The sequence below is a fragment of the Lupinus angustifolius genome, chromosome LG04 (genome assembly GCF_001865875.1).
Source record: "Lupinus angustifolius cultivar Tanjil chromosome LG04, LupAngTanjil_v1.0, whole genome shotgun sequence".
NCBI classification, from domain to species: Eukaryota; Viridiplantae; Streptophyta; class Magnoliopsida; order Fabales; family Fabaceae; genus Lupinus; species Lupinus angustifolius.
The window spans coordinates 1,937,558-1,954,276 of record NC_032012.1 but is presented as its reverse complement, the minus strand read 5'-3'; the positions used below and the strand labels follow the sequence as shown (position 1 = coordinate 1,954,276).

The following is a 16,719-nucleotide window of genomic DNA, read 5'->3' as shown; positions in this document are numbered from 1 at the left end:
TATGATTGGTCAAAAAAATATTTAATAATTATAATTTTAATTTAAATAATTTTTTCCAACTAATTAGAGATGATGATACGTGAAGTGATATAAAAAGTGGGACAAGAGATGTACTCCCATTTATCCTAATCATACCAATACCATCATTGTTATGGCTTATTTATGTTGTCTTTATAAGCAAGTAAGATTTTCCTCAACTTGCAAGCCAGGGTGAGCAAAGGGTAAAAAATATGCCATTCAAAGGTAATTTACCTGCATCATTATCTCCACAAAATTCAGCTCTCATGTTGACACTAGCATTTCATCTTTTATTTCATCTTTTCAAGTATCAGAATCCTGCAGTTCATGTAATTGACTATAAAGATGTGATAGCAGAGTTAGGCATCTTGTGTTAAATATAATAATTATTTTGTTATAGAGTGTTACTTGCCACATACATGTTTTAATCTCACTAAAAATTAAAACTACAGAAATATTTGAAGTAAGTCTCCATTGAACTAAACACAACATGTATAAACTACATAATTATTAATTGAAAGCCGTAAATGAAAGTATCTCCAATAATGGAAAAGTGAAAGTATTCAAGTGACACTATAAACTAAAGGGAATTCATAAAAGATGAAAACATGTCTCAAATCTCTATGCAATTAATGACAAAGACTATGCCCACATTCATACTTAACAAATTTATTTAATATTTCAAGAAGAAAACATAAATTAGTTCCAAAACTATAAGATACTATACCTTGTTTTAAACTAAACTAATCAATTGTTTTAGTCATTTGTAACTCAGTGACAAGATTCTCCAAATTGTAGTGAAAAAGACCATTCAAAACCATGATCAAATAGGTTCTTCATTTAGTTCATGCACCTTTCATCCACTATGTATATTTACACGAACATAATGAACCTTCAGGAAAAAATACAGCGTTAAAATCATAACAATTAATTATGGACATATCAGAAGGATATTTATCACTAAGTGGTATGCCTTTTAAGAGATGGGGATTACCTGTTCTATTTGGTGTCTCTATTCAATCAAAAAATCTTATTTCATTAAAAATAAAAATTATAATAAGATAAATTAATATTTGTACAATATTCTATAAAATTTGATTGACTTGATACATGAGAACAAAATTTTCTTGAGAGAGATGATTATTGTCCCCCAAAATTTGGTTATTATTGTTAAAATAAGATCTAATTCAAGTCTAGGCAATCAAGAGTTGGTTGTTGAAGAGTAGGATGTGAAAATAGCAACTTGCCAATAATAGTTAGTTTTCAAAATTCTGTTATGGTTGTTAGTCAAGCTTAGGCTATAAAAGGAAAGTGTATGAACTTGTGTATTTTGTAACTTTTCTCAATTCAATTCAATACTACACATATCCATTGTATTCTTCTTCTTCTTCTCTCTTTATTCTTCTTCTTGTTTCCAACAAATTGGTATCACGAGCTGGAAAGAATCCAGGGATCTAAGGGGTGTGAGTGTGCGAAAACACCAACTGCAGTTGCTAAACCCGAAGGAGAAGGTTCAACTGAAGAAATTCACTACGGGTGAATCAGCTAGCTGGAAGGAAATCAGGGAACAAAATTAGAAGCAGAAATCAGAGAAACCAGAAAAGAAGTGAGCAGATAATTGAAGACAAAATGGTGGAAAATGGCACGAATCTACCATCTATGGGGCTCCCTATTCTCACAGAAAAGAATTGGGATAGATGGCGAACACAGATGAAAGTTCTGTTCAGTTTTCAAGAGATAAGTGAGGTAGTTGAAGAGGGTTCTCATGAACCAGGTCCTGATGCAACAGAAGTACAGAGAGCCATACATAAAGAAGTCAAGAAAAAGGACAACAAGGCACTATTTCTGATCCACCAATGTGTAGATGATATCCACTTTGAGAAAATTCAGAATGCTACCACTGCCAAAGAAGCCTGGGACATCTTGATTCGAAGCCGTCAAGGTGGAGACAAGATAAAGAAGGTAAAATTACAAACTCTCAGAAGGCAATATGAGTTGTTAAACATGGAGGAGAATGATAAAATTGGTGAATACTTCACCAAGATACTAGCTATCACAAACCAAATGAAAGGGTATGGAGAATCCATCATTGATCTCATGATAATTGAAAAAATAATGAGATCCCTACCTCAGAAATTCGACTTCATTGTAGTAGCAATTGAAGAATCCAAAGACATCACCATAATGAAGATAGAGGAACTACAAAGCTCACTTGAGGCTCATGAAATGAGATTGCTTGATAGATGTCCAAGCAAGAGAACAAAACAAGCTTTGAAGGCAAGTCACATGAAGGAGGAAGACAAGAAAAGGGACAAGAAATGGAGAGGCAAACAGGTGCAGAACAGAAGATGGGCACAAAATTCAGAAAGAAGCAAATCTAATCAAGATTGGCTTGAATCTTCTAACAGAAGAGGAAAGCCAAGATTGAACCAAACACAGAAAAGATTTGACAAGAAGAGGGTAGAATGCTTCAATTGCCACAAATTAGGACACTACTCCTATGAATGCTTATCTGATAAGGCAAAACAGATGAAGAGTCATGAAGAAGCATATGCAGTACAAGAAGAATCAGACTCAGAACCTCTGAACCTAATGGTAACCACCTCAGTAGAAAATCACTCACTGAATCATGGTACCTAGACTCAGGTTGCTCCAATCATATGACAAGGCATAAAGAATGGCTAGTAGATTTTGATCCATCAAAGAAAAGCAGGGTGAAATTTGCTGATGTTAGCTCACTGGAAGTAGAGGGAGCAGGAAATGTAGTGATCACAAGAAAGAATGGAGCAAAAGCCATAATCTCAAATGTCCTTCTTGTACCAAAGATGAAGTGTAATCTATTGAGCATAGGTCAACTGGTTGAAAAGGGATTCAGTGTATTGATGAAGGATGGCCTACTTGAACTCTCAGACCAGGAGAACAAACCAATACTAAGGAGCAAACTGACCAAGAACAGGACATTTCAAGTGAACATACAAGCTACTGAGGTTCAATGCTTAGCATCAATAGAATCAGGTGATGAAAGCTGGTTGTGGCACTCAAGATTTGGCCATTTGAATTTTAAAAGCCTATACCAACTAGGTGCAAAACAAATGGTCAAAGGAATGCCTATCACAAGTCTACCAGAAAAGGTCTATGAAGTCTGCTTGATTGGCAAGCAAACCAAGAGCTCATTCAAGACAGAAATAAACATGAGATCAAAACAGGTGCTATAGGTAGTTCACTCTGATGTGTGTGGTCCTTTTGAAACATCCTCCTTAGCAGGAAACAGGTACTTCATAATTTTTGTAGATGAATATAGCAGAATGATATGGCTAGATGTTTTAAAGGCCAAGAGTGATGCATTTGAAGCATTCTTGACCTTTAAAGCTGCTGCAGAAAAGGAAAGTGGAAGCCAGTTAAAATTGCTAAGGACAGATGGTGGAGGAGAGTATACCTCAAATGAGTTTGAGGCTTACTGCAGAAAGAATGGAATCAAGCATGAGGTCACTGCACCATACACACCACAGCATAATGGCCTTGCAGAAAGAAGAAACATGACCATCATGGACATGGCAAGAAGTCTGATCAAGGAGAAAGAGTTACCACAAAAGTTCTGGGCTGAAGCAGTGTCAACTTCAGTTTACATATTGAATATGTGCCCTACAAAGAAACTTGAAGGAAGGGTGGCACTTGAAGTTTGGTCAGGACAGAAACCAATTGTTGGACATCTAAAAATCTTTGGCTCATTGGCATTCAGACATGTACCAAATCAAAGAAGGACCAAACTTCAGGACAAGAGTGAAGCCATGGTGTTCATAGGCTATCATCCTACAGGAGCCTACAAACTGTATGATCCAGCAAAAGATAAGGTACTCATAAGCAAAGATGTGTTGATACTAGAGCATGAAAAATGGGACTGGAAACAAAACCAAACCAGCTTGAGGAAATCAGTTCCAGAGATAATTGAAAATGAACCTGTCTCAGAGAACATGGCTGAAAGAATCACTGAAAATCAAGCAACTCAAAGATCTCAAAGAAGAAGAGCATTACCTAACAGACTCAATGACTATGAAATTCACTCTGATAATCAGATCAATGAAGAAGGTGAACTGATTCATCTAGCACTTATGGCAGAAGCAAAACCTATTGATGAAACTGAAGCCATGAAGCAGAGGGTATGGATTGATGCTATGAATGAGGAAATCAAATCCATAGAGAAAAATGAAACCTGGAATCTGATTGAACTACCACATGGCAAACACCAAATTGGTGTGAAATGGATCTTCAAACAGAAACTAAATCCTGATGGCTCCATCTCCAAATACAAAGCCAGATTGGTGGCTAAAGGATTTCTCCAAAAGCAAGGACTGGACTACACAGAAGTGTTTGCCCCTGTAGCTAGAATTGAAACCATAAGGTTGGTAGTTGCAATTGCATGTGCAAGAAATTGGCCACTATTCCAACTAGATGTGAAGTCAGCCTTTCTTCATGGTCCACTGGTTGAAGAAGTGTATGTGCAACAACCACCTGGATTTATAATCAGAGGGAAGGAACATGTGGTTTACAAACTAAACAAAGCCTTGTATGGACTCAAACAAGCCCCGAGGGCATGCAACAAAAGAATTGACTCATTCTTATTTGAACTCAAGTTTCACAAATGTACAGTTGAACATGGAGTCTATGTCAAAGAAGAAGGAATTGGTGAACATCTTATCATATGTCTCTATGTTGATGACCTATTAGTAACTGGCTCAAATCTGAAAGGCATTGAAGACTTCAAGAGAGTAATGGAAGCTGAGTTTGAAATGACTGATCTAGGGAAATTGAGCTACTTCCTAGGGATGGAATTCACCTACACCACTGCAGGGATTATCATGCACCAACAGAAGTATGCAAGAGATGTATTGAAAAGGTTCAACATGAACCTATGCAACTCAGCAACAAGTCCAGTTGAGATGAATCTGAAACTAACAATGGATGAGGAAGGTGAGTCAGTGGATGAAACAACATTCAAGCAGATTATAGGCTCTCTAAGGTTCCTGTGTAATAGCAGGCCAGATCTATCCTATGGTGTGGGTTTGGTAAGCAGGTTCATGTGCAATCCAAGGAAGACTCATATGCTTGCAGCTAAACGAGTAATGAGATACATCCAAGGCACTACAAATCATGGAATCCTGTTTCCCTACAAAAACCAGAAGTCAGAACTTGAGTTGATTGGTTTTTCAGATTCTGACTATGGTGGAGATCTAGTGGAGAGAAAGAGTACCTCGGGATACTTGTTCCTACTAAACAATGCCCCTATCTCTTGGTGCTCTACTAAGCAAAAGGTAGTAGCACTCTCAAGTTGTGAAGCCGAATACATCTCTGGATGTAATGCTGCTTGTCAAGCCTTGTGGCTCGAAGAATTGCTAAAAGAATTGAAGGTTGAAATAAGAACACCACTGCAACTCAGAATTGACAATGTTTCAGCCATAAGCTTGTCCAAGAATCCAGTAAGCCATGGCAGGAGCAAACATATAGAAGTTAGATTTCACTTTCTAAGAGATATGGTGAACAAAGGACGGCTTGAAGTTGTGCATTGCAGAACGGAGGTACAATTAGCTGATGTGTTTACAAAAGCATTAAAGGTTGAAAGATTTGAAAGCTTGAAGAAAAGGATTGGTGTTGTTTCCCTTAAGGACTTGACTTAGGGGAGGATGTTAAAATAAGATCTAATTCAAGTCTAGGCAATCAAGAGTTGGTTGTTGAAGAATAGGATGTGAAAATAGCAACTTGCCAAAAATAGTTAGTTTTCAAAATTTTGTTATGGTTGTTAGTCAAGCTTAGGCTATAAAAGGAAAGTGTATGAACTTGTGTATTTTGTAACTTTTCTCAATTCAATTCAATACTACACATATCCATTGTATTCTTCTTCTTCTTCTCTCTTTATTCTTCTTCTTGTTTCCAACAATTATACGCTCATATTTACCTTCCCCTACAACCTATCACATTACACCCTTATCTTGTAATACTCTTCCTTTGCTTTATTTCACATCTTTTGAGCAAACGAAATACTCTCAACCCTTCACAACATCTTTGTTTTTAATTTCTCATGAGCACCATACAAAATTCAACATTGTGTGCATATCTTTTTAGAGAATAATGTACCTCATCGTATCAGGAGATAACTTATCTCCCCAGAGTAAAAATGTGATATATGTGCTATTTTGTTTATTTTTAAAAATATTTTTATAGAAAATGATGAAACATGACACATGTCATAATTTCAATGACAAGAGGAGATAACTTATCTCCTTATACCAGGAAATACTCAATTCCCATCTTTTTAATAAAAAATCACCTTCTCATGTATGAAACAATTGTCCTACTTTAGAATTTAATTCTTCATTGCAATGTGGCACTCGTTAGTCTACCTATAAGAAAATAAAAATATAAATTTAAAATGTTGTGATTACATATAGGAAGTAATAAATAAAAAACATCTAAACCTTAAAATAATTAGATCCATGTCAATGTGTGTTTATAACAATTCCACATATAATATTTTTTAACTATAAACGACCAAATGCAATGAAGAATTAAATTCTACAATCCTGAAATGATTGTGACATAAGTGTGTCAGGTGTGTAAGCGGTTGATTTGAATAAATAGGGTATAAGTTACATTTTTTTATAAGTAAAGAAATTGGATTAAAAGCACACAAATTACAATCCAAAATAAACTAGATGCGAAATAATTATACACAATCCATAATTTATCCAAATTAAATTCATCTACATCTATTTATTAGAGATAATAAATTTAAATAGATATAATCCAATAAATAATATTGATAATAAATGAATTCAATCCACCCATTATATCAAATGGATATCAATGCATATATTCATTTGGATGAATATCCAATCCATCCAAAAAAACCAAATCAAAATGATTTTCTTTCCTTTAAAATTTCATTTAGTAATTAAGAAAACTAAATTCAAGTAAATTCATCTATAATTATCACTCTCACTTTTAATATTTTTATTACATTTATATCAATTATATGACATGTGTATGTAGTTAATATTAAAATTTTATTCTTAAGTACACAATATATATATATATATATATATATATATATATAAGTATGAGAAAAATTGTATGCACTGAAAATGTATGATTACGCTATCATTATATTGTCCACTATTTATATTTAATCATCATTGACTCTTCAAAAAAGTTGTATTTCAAATATATGATAGATAATGTATAAATCTTTTAACACGCGGTGCATAGATATTACATTCTATAAGTATTTATAAAAAAACTTTACATGTAGAACCTTAAATATCATATGCTTATAGAATATTGGAAAAAAATATTTTTCTATAAACTTAAAAAATCACTTTTTAAAAAAAATGATTTTTAAAAGTGTTTTATAAATGATTTTAGAAGTGTTTTTCTAAAATGTGATTTTAAAAATATTTAGTTGAGATAATAATTTTTAAAATAATGATTTTCTTCAATAATATTTTTAGTTCCAATAATAAAAATCAAATAAATTAAACATTCATCCAATGAATTAGTGAATGAATTAAATGACATAAAATATAGTTTAAATAAATAACATTCAAACTCAAATATATCCAAATTCATCTACTTACCGTCCTTAATGAAAACCATAACCACAACCTCACCTTGATTAAATTCAAAACATCTGACTCACTAAACTTAATACTCCCAAAAATTACATCATTTCTTAACAACCATAAGGACGAAACGGCAAACCAAACCATCCGCTCAAGATTTGATGCCTTTGCTTTACGGCACACCGAAATATGATACATAAAACGAGCAACACGAGAAGAAGGGGAGGAAAAGTAGAAACCTAACCAAACATGTGTTGGAAACGTGCAAGAACAGAAAAGCTGTTCCACAGATTCCTCCTCCTGTTGGTTACAACCCAGATCTGAAATATCTCAGATAATGTGTCTTTTTGAACAGCTCAACCTTAAATTGTCCAAAATGTATAAGAATAAAGTAAATATAATATTATAGATGCAATGCATGTAACTATTTTCAGGTTATGTATGTACGCACCCTCTACTCTAGGTGCCTCAGCCACCGGGTGTGGTACCAAGTTCAAGTTACCATTTTCATTAGGGCCCAACTTGAATCACCAGGAACAAAATATAATCAATCATAATTGATAATTGAATGTGTGTTAAAAATAATAAATTAAACATCAAGAGTATAACAAATACAATACGTAATACATAACTCATAAATTTGTTTTTCTACAGAAAATAAATGAATAAACAAAGAAAATAATACTTTTTTTAGTTTTCACCCACACTCACTGCTCACGACACAATCAGCACAAAGGAAACACGGCCAATCATCCAATTCTCAATATATAGTCGCTTAGTTGTTGGATTTATTCAAGTGTGAAGTCTCACATTGGATATACGGGAAGAAGTGAAAGAGTTTATAAGAAGGAAATGACCATTGAACTAATGCTATAAGGTTTTGATTCTAAGACGTGGTATCTAACTTGTGACTCTTTACTCTTCCTATATCCATGTAACTATGTGTTATCCCTCACAGAAAGCTCAAACAAAAAAATAACCAATTATTCATAGAAGATGAAGAACAGATACTATTGTCGTGGACTTCGTTTAAATAATCATTTAGATTACTTTGTCCAAATAAGATGTATTAAAACAATTTTCTGGGATTTAAGACATTTAACTTTAAAGATCACATGGATGAAGTAAAATTAAGTTTCTCAATTCACAAGTATGTCAAACATTATAGTTCAAATATGTTCTTATAATTGTGAGCGAGGCTGGATTACACTATTGTAATATTGTCTCATAATATTGTTATACGAATAGCTAGTAAAAAAAGTGCTTTAAATCAACTGTGTGAAGTACAAGTTGTGGTGATCAATTTTGAGGTTGTCAGTTAGCACTTGTCTTTTAAATTGCATTTGCATTCTGCAACGGCATCCCAACAATAATTGTGGCTACATCGGCTGCATATTCTTACAATTACAAACATAACTAACCATGGTCGTAAATCAAAATATTGATTTAGATCCTGCTTCACCAACAGTTTGTACTAAAATTATGAAAGTAATAGACCAAAGATTAAATATATAAAACACATGCATATAAAGATTAAATATATAAAACATGCATATCACCATTACATGAAACAGTGATGGACAAAACACAAATACATACTTAATTGGACAGAAGTTGCATATAATAGAAATATTTTGCTTATAAACTTAAAGGTGACACATTTATGACTTAGTAGAGTTTCTTTGCATTGAACCATAACATCAATGCACGAGTAATGTTCTTCAGAAATATTCCCACTTCTGCATACTCTTCGAAAGCTCTTTGTTCACCATTGCACCGAAGAAGCTGAGGGAAGAACAACCACAAAGCAGTGACCATGATAAATCCAAGGGTAAGAGGCCCTGACACTACTCTAGGTAGTGGAAACTTATCAGCAAGTTTCTTCTTTAGAAAAACTTCAAGGGGTAGACAGAAACCATGAAGTAGGAAGAACCAGGTGATTTCCCAAGTAGGACTAAGTCGACCCAAGTAGTAGAATAGAAGTTCATGTATTAACCCAGAGACAAAAAATGTGAGGAAGATAGCAGGTAGAGAGGCCCATTTGCGACCTATTATAGGCAATGCGAACTTTTTGGTAGGTTCATAAATGCTGAGTCTTAGGGTATTGACAACAACAAGGTTCCATCTTCGGCTCCAGAAGTCTTGTAGTGATGAAGCCAAATATGGTTCATCAAAGTGAGGCTCAAGCTCAACACCTAATAAGGTTCGTGCTAGTACTTTAACCATGGCTAGAATGATCTCAAGAATCAGATATAAGTGCAAGGAATAGAGGGTGTACAATTTCATGTTGTGCATGTTGTGCATGTTGTAGTCTTTGTAATCATAAGCTTTTATAACCCCAATAAATGCAACTGCTTTTATGGTATAGTTCAATAGTGACTTATGGCCATTATTCATTGCATTCAGTGGTGGATTTTCAGAATCTGTAGGTATCATTTGATTGTTGATTTTCATGGGGAAAGAAGCAACAACCACAAAGTTTTTGAGAGAGAGAGATGGGTCAGATAGAGGACCTTTCTCAAATGCAAAAAGAGCAAGCTTAAAGTTTGCAAGCCAAGAAATGAAGAAAGCAAATGTTCCACAAAGATGTATGGTGTTGAGGGAAAGAGGAAGAACAAGAAAAAGACACATGATAGGTATTATAGCCAAGAGTCTAGGGACACCTTTAGGGACAATCTTACCAATGGCATAACAGTAACAAAGAGAAATGATTGCTTGAAACCAAGCTTTCATGTAGTTGTTTATCTCACCCTCCATTGATTTTCAAACAGTTTAATCCTTTTGTAGTTTAATTTTCTCTATGAATAATTATATATGAGGTAGAGGAAGGGTTGGGATTTATATAATGTCTTAATAAGCGTTTATGATATATGTGAATCATGATTTATGGGTGTAAACTCAGAACATGCTTGTTAGCATACAATTTCATGTGATAAACAACTTTTTTATCTTAAAAAGCATATCAGTTAGTTTTAAGAATGAGGAAATGAATGTTATCAACTTTTTGTCATGCTTTACATCATAACAGAGTAATCATTGTGGGACCCATACTTCTTCCTCACTTTTACTGATTTACTTTCACTTTTCCATGTATGACATGTGGGGAATCATATATCATCCAAATAAATTTTCATACTCATAAAAAAGTAATGGATGGTGCACAATGATACTTATTATTTATTACTAATTGATTTATAAGTTATCTATGTCACTTTTCTAAGGGTAAAAAGATTTAATATAAGAATAAATCATTACTCTAACATAATGAGTAGAAACATGTTAGTCAATAAGTCTATTATATTGTAATAATAAGAATGTTGAAATTGAATTTTACTAATTTATTTTCACCTTTTGAACTAATTAATAACAAGAGTAATAATAAGAATGTTGAAATTGAAATTTTAAAATAAAATATTGTGTAAAATTTTAATTTTAGAATAATTAAATAAAGATTTTAAAGGTAATCAGTTTGAGCAATGATATTAAAATAGTCAAAAACTGAATTTTCCTTTTTAGTATAAATTGTCAAAAGAATAAGTCATTTTCATTTAATATTATTCATGCAAGCTATGATGGTCATTAAATTTGATTCCTTGAATGTGAAACACTTTTGAATTTACTCTCCCCTCATGGTTACAAATATAGTTAGATACCAAAAGTTAATAATTCAATCCAAAAGAGTGACACTTATTAGAAAAAATAACTAAAATGGACAAACTCTTCACTCATATAATGAAAAAATATTATTGATAGCACATGATAATCAAAGATAGAATTTTAGATAGAACAAATATCAGTTACAAAGTGTCTCTTCCTCACACCATTTTGGTCTCTCTCTTATGATTAATTTTTTTCAATAAAACATGAGTTGTTCTTATTACTCTCTCTTACGGTTAATTTTTTTACAATAAAACATGACTTGTTTTTATTATTCTATCTCTTACAGATACTTTTTTTACAATGAAACATGACTTGTTCTTATTACCCTATCTCTTACGATTACTTATTTTTACAATAAAACATGACTTGTTCATATTACACTCTCTCTTATGATTAATTTTTTACAATAAAACATGACTTGTTCTTATTACTCTCTCTTACAGTTAATTTTTTTACAATAAAACATGATTTGTTCTTATTAATCTTTCTCTTTTGATTAATTTTTTCACAATAAAAATGACTTGTTCTTATTACTCTCTCTTACCGTTACTCTTTTTTACAATAAAATATGATTTGTTCTTTTTACTCTCTCTCTTCACATCCATCCCCTCCCTCACTCTCTTCACTTTTTTTTACAATAAAACATGGCTTGTTTTTATTACTCTCTCTTTCTGATAGCACATGATAATGAAAGATATAATTTTAGATAGAACAAATATCAGTTACAAAGTGTCTCTTTCTCACACCATTTTGGTCTCTCTCTTACAGTTATATTTTTTACAATAAAACATGACTTGTTCTTATTACTCTCTCTTACGGTTACTTTTTTTTACAATAAAACATGACTTGTTCTTATCACTCTCTCTTACGGTTACTTTTTTTTTACAATAAAACATGACTTGTTCTTATTACTCTCTCCCTCCATCCATCCTTCTCCCGTTACTATTTTTTTACAATAAAACATGAATTGTTCTTATTACTCTATATATCTTTTTCTGATAGCATATGACAATGAAAGTTAGAATTTTAGACAAATCAAAGATCAGTTACAAAGTGTCTCTTCCTCACACCATTTTGGTCTCTCTCTTACGATTACTTTTTTTTACAATAAAACATGATATGTTCTTAATATTCTCTCTTACAGTTACTTTTTTTACAATAAAATATGATTTGTTCTTATTACTCTCTTTATCTTATGCTTACTTTTTTTACAATAAAACATGACTTGTTCTTATTACTCTCTCTTACTGTTACTTTTTTTACAATAAAACATCACTTGTTCTTATTACTCTATCTCTCTATGTTATAGTTACTTTTTTTACAATAAAACATGATTTGTTCTTCTTACTATCTCTGCCTCGCTCACTCCCTCTCTTGTTGCTATTTTTCACAATAAAACATGAATTGTTCTTATTACTCTCTCTATCTTTTTTTGATAGCACATGACAATGAAAGATAGAATTTTAGACAGAATAAAGATCAATTACAAAGTGTCTCTTCCTCACACCATTTTGGTCTCTCTTACAGTTTTTTTTACAATAAAACATGATTTGTTCTTATTACTCTCTATCTCTTACAGTTACTTTTTTTTACAATAAAACATAATCTGTTCTTTTCACTCCCTCTCTTCACATCCATCCCCTCCTTCCCTCTTGTCACTTTTTTTACAATAAAACATGACTTGTTTTTATTACTCACTCTCTTTCTAATAGCACATGATAATGAAAGATATAATTTTAGATAGAACAAAGATCAGTTACAAAGTGTCTTTTCCTCACACCATTTTGGTCTCTCTCTTACAGTTACTTTTTTAGAATAAAACATGATTTGTTTTTATTACTCTCTCTCTTACGGTTACTTTTTTTTACAATAAAACATGACTTATTCTTATTACTCTCTCTTACGGTTACTTTTTGTTACAATAAAACATGACTTGTTCTTATTAGTCTCCCTCCCTCCATCCCTCTCTCGTTACTATTTTTTTTACAATAAAACATGAATTGTTCTTATTACTCTCTCTATCTTTTTCTGATAGCACATGACAATGAAAGATAGAATTTTAGACAAAACAAAGATCAGTTACAAAGTGTTTCTTCCTCGCACCATTTTGGTCTCTCTCTTATGGTTACTTTTTTTTACAATAAAACATGCTATGTTCTTATTACTCTCTCTTATAGTTACTTTTTTTACAATAAAATATGATTTGTTCTTATTACTCTGTCTATCTTATAATTACTTTTTTTACAATAAAACATGACTTATTCTTATTACTCTCTCTTACAGTTACTTTTTTCTACAATAAAACATGATTTATTCTTATTACTCTCTCTTCCCCTACCTCCCCTCCCTCCCTCTCGTTACTTTTTTTTACAATAAAAGATGACTTGTTTTTATTACTCTCTCTTTCTGATAGCACATGATAATGAAAGATAGAATTTTCGACATAACAAAGATCAATTATAAAGTGTCTCTTCCTCTCACTATTTTGGTCTCTCTCTTACAGTTACTTATTTTACAATAAAAATGACTTGTTCTTATTACTCTCTCTTACGATTATTTTTTACAATAAAACATGACTTGTTCTTATTACTCTATCTCTCTGTTACAGTTACTTTTTTTACAATAAAACATGATTTGTTCTTCTTACTATCTCTCCCTCGCTCACTCCCTCTCTTGTTACTATTTTTTCACAATAAAACATGAATTGTTCTTATTACTCTCTCTATCTTAGAAAATAGCACATGACAATGAAAGATAGAATTTTAGACAGAACAAAGATCAGTTACAAAGTGTCTCTTCCTCAAACCATTTTGGTCTCTCTTGCGGTTACTTTTTTTTACAATAAAACATGATTTGTTCTTATTACTCTCTATCTCTTACAATTAGTTTTTTTAACAACAAAACATGATATGTTCTTTTTACTCTCTCTCATCACATCCATCCCCTCCTTCCTTCTCGTCACTTTTTTACAATAAAACATGACTTATTTTTATTACTCACTCTTTCTGATAGCACATAATAATGAAAGATATAATTTTAGATAGAACAAAGATCATTTACAAAGGGTCTCTTCCTCACACCATTTTGATCTCTCTCTTACAGTTATATTTTTACAATAAAACATGATTTGTTCTTATTACTCTCTCTTACGGTTACTTTTTTTTTACAATAACACATGACTTATTCTTATTACTCTCTCTTACGGTTACTTTTTTTTACAATAAAACATGACTTATTCTTATTACTCTCTTTTCCCCTACCTCCCCTACCTCCCTCTCGTTACTTTTTTTTTTACAATAAAAGATGACTTGTTTTTATTACTCTATCTTTCTCATAGCACATGATAATGAAAGATAGAATTTTCGACATAACAAACATCAGTTATAAAGTGTCTCTTCCTCTCACTATTTTGGTCTCTCTCTTACGGTTACTTTTTTTACAATAAAAATGACTTGTTCTTATTACGCTCTCTGTTACGTTTACTTTTTTTACAATAAAACATGACTTGTTCTTATTACTCTCTCTGTTATGGTTACTTTTTATTACAATAAAACATGACTTGTTCTTATTATTACTATCTCTCCCTCGCTCACTCCCTCTCTCTTTACTATTTTTTCACAATAAAACATGAATTTTTCTTATTATTCTCTCTATCTTTTTCTGATAGCACATGACAATGAAAGATAGAATTTTAGACAGAACAAAGATCAGTTACAAAGTGTCTCTTCCTCACACCATTTTCTTCTCTCTTACGGTTACTTTTTTTACAATAAAACATGATTTGTTCTTATTACTCTCTATCTCATATAGTTACTTTTTTTAACAATAAAACATGATATGTTCTTTTTACTCTCTCTCTTCACATCCATCCCCTCTCTCCCTCTCGTCACTTTTTTTAAAATAAAACATGACTTGTTTTTATTACTCACTTTCTTTCTGATAGCACATGATAATGAAATCTATAATTTTAGATAGAACAAAGATCAGTTACAAAGTGTCTCTTCCTCACACCATTTTGGTCTCTCTCTTACAATTACTTTTTTACAATAAAACATGATTTGTTCTTATTACTCCCTGCCTCTTACGGTTACTTTTTTTTTACAATAAAACATGACTTGTTCTTATTACTCTCTCTTACGGTTACTTTTTGTTACAATAAAACATTACTTGTTCTTATTACTCTCCCTCCCTCCCTCCATCCCTCTCTCGTTACTATTTTTCTACAATAAAACATGAATTGTTCTTATTACTCTCTCTATCTTAGAAAATAGCACATGACAATGAAAGATAGAATTTTAGACAGAACAAAGATCAGTTACAAAGTGTCTCTTCCTCAAACCATTTTGGTCTCTCTTGCGGTTACTTTTTTTTACAATAAAACATGATTTGTTCTTATTACTCTCTATCTCTTACAATTAGTTTTTTTAACAACAAAACATGATATGTTCTTTTTACTCTCTCTCATCACATCCATCCCCTCCTTCCTTCTCGTCACTTTTTTACAATAAAACATGACTTATTTTTATTACTCACTCTTTCTGATAGCACATAATAATGAAAGATATAATTTTAGATAGAACAAAGATCATTTACAAAGGGTCTCTTCCTCACACCATTTTGATCTCTCTCTTACAGTTATATTTTTACAATAAAACATGATTTGTTCTTATTACTCTCTCTTACGGTTACTTTTTTTTTACAATAACACATGACTTATTCTTATTACTCTCTCTTACGGTTACTTTTTTTTTACAATAACACATGACTTATTCTTATTACTCTCTCTTACGGTTACTTTTTTTTACAATAAAACATGACTTATTCTTATTACTCTCTTTTCCCCTACCTCCCCTACCTCCCTCTCGTTACTTTTTTTTTTACAATAAAAGATGACTTGTTTTTATTACTCTATCTTTCTCATAGCACATGATAATGAAAGATAGAATTTTCGACATAACAAACATCAGTTATAAAGTGTCTCTTCCTCTCACTATTTTGGTCTCTCTCTTACGGTTACTTTTTTTACAATAAAAATGACTTGTTCTTATTACGCTCTCTGTTACGTTTACTTTTTTTACAATAAAACATGACTTGTTCTTATTACTCTCTCTGTTATGGTTACTTTTTATTACAATAAAACATGACTTGTTCTTATTATTACTATCTCTCCCTCGCTCACTCCCTCTCTCTTTACTATTTTTTCACAATAAAACATGAATTTTTCTTATTATTCTCTCTATCTTTTTCTGATAGCACATGACAATGAAAGATAGAATTTTAGACAGAACAAAGATCAGTTACAAAGTGTCTCTTCCTCACACCATTTTCTTCTCTCTTACGGTTACTTTTTTTACAATAAAACATGATTTGTTCTTATTACTCCCTGCCTCTTACGGTTACTTTTTTTTTACAATAAAACATGACTTGT

General features: G+C 31.9%; 3 protein-coding genes across 3 annotated transcripts; 2 read left to right on the top strand and 1 right to left on the bottom strand.

Annotated features, from left to right (window-relative positions):
• LOC109344531 lies at window positions 1,648-2,658 on the top strand. The gene has a single exon (XM_019583293.1). The coding sequence runs from the start codon at window positions 1,648-1,650 to the stop codon at window positions 2,656-2,658; it is 1,011 nt and encodes a 336-aa protein (XP_019438838.1).
• On the top strand, window positions 2,679-3,233 carry LOC109344530. Its single transcript, XM_019583292.1, has one exon. The coding sequence runs from the start codon at window positions 2,679-2,681 to the stop codon at window positions 3,231-3,233; it is 555 nt and encodes a 184-aa protein (XP_019438837.1).
• On the bottom strand, window positions 9,185-10,423 carry LOC109344786 (acyl-CoA--sterol O-acyltransferase 1-like). Its single transcript, XM_019583534.1, has one exon. The coding sequence runs from the start codon at window positions 10,386-10,388 to the stop codon at window positions 9,300-9,302; it is 1,089 nt and encodes a 362-aa protein (XP_019439079.1). The 5' UTR covers window positions 10,389-10,423; the 3' UTR covers window positions 9,185-9,299.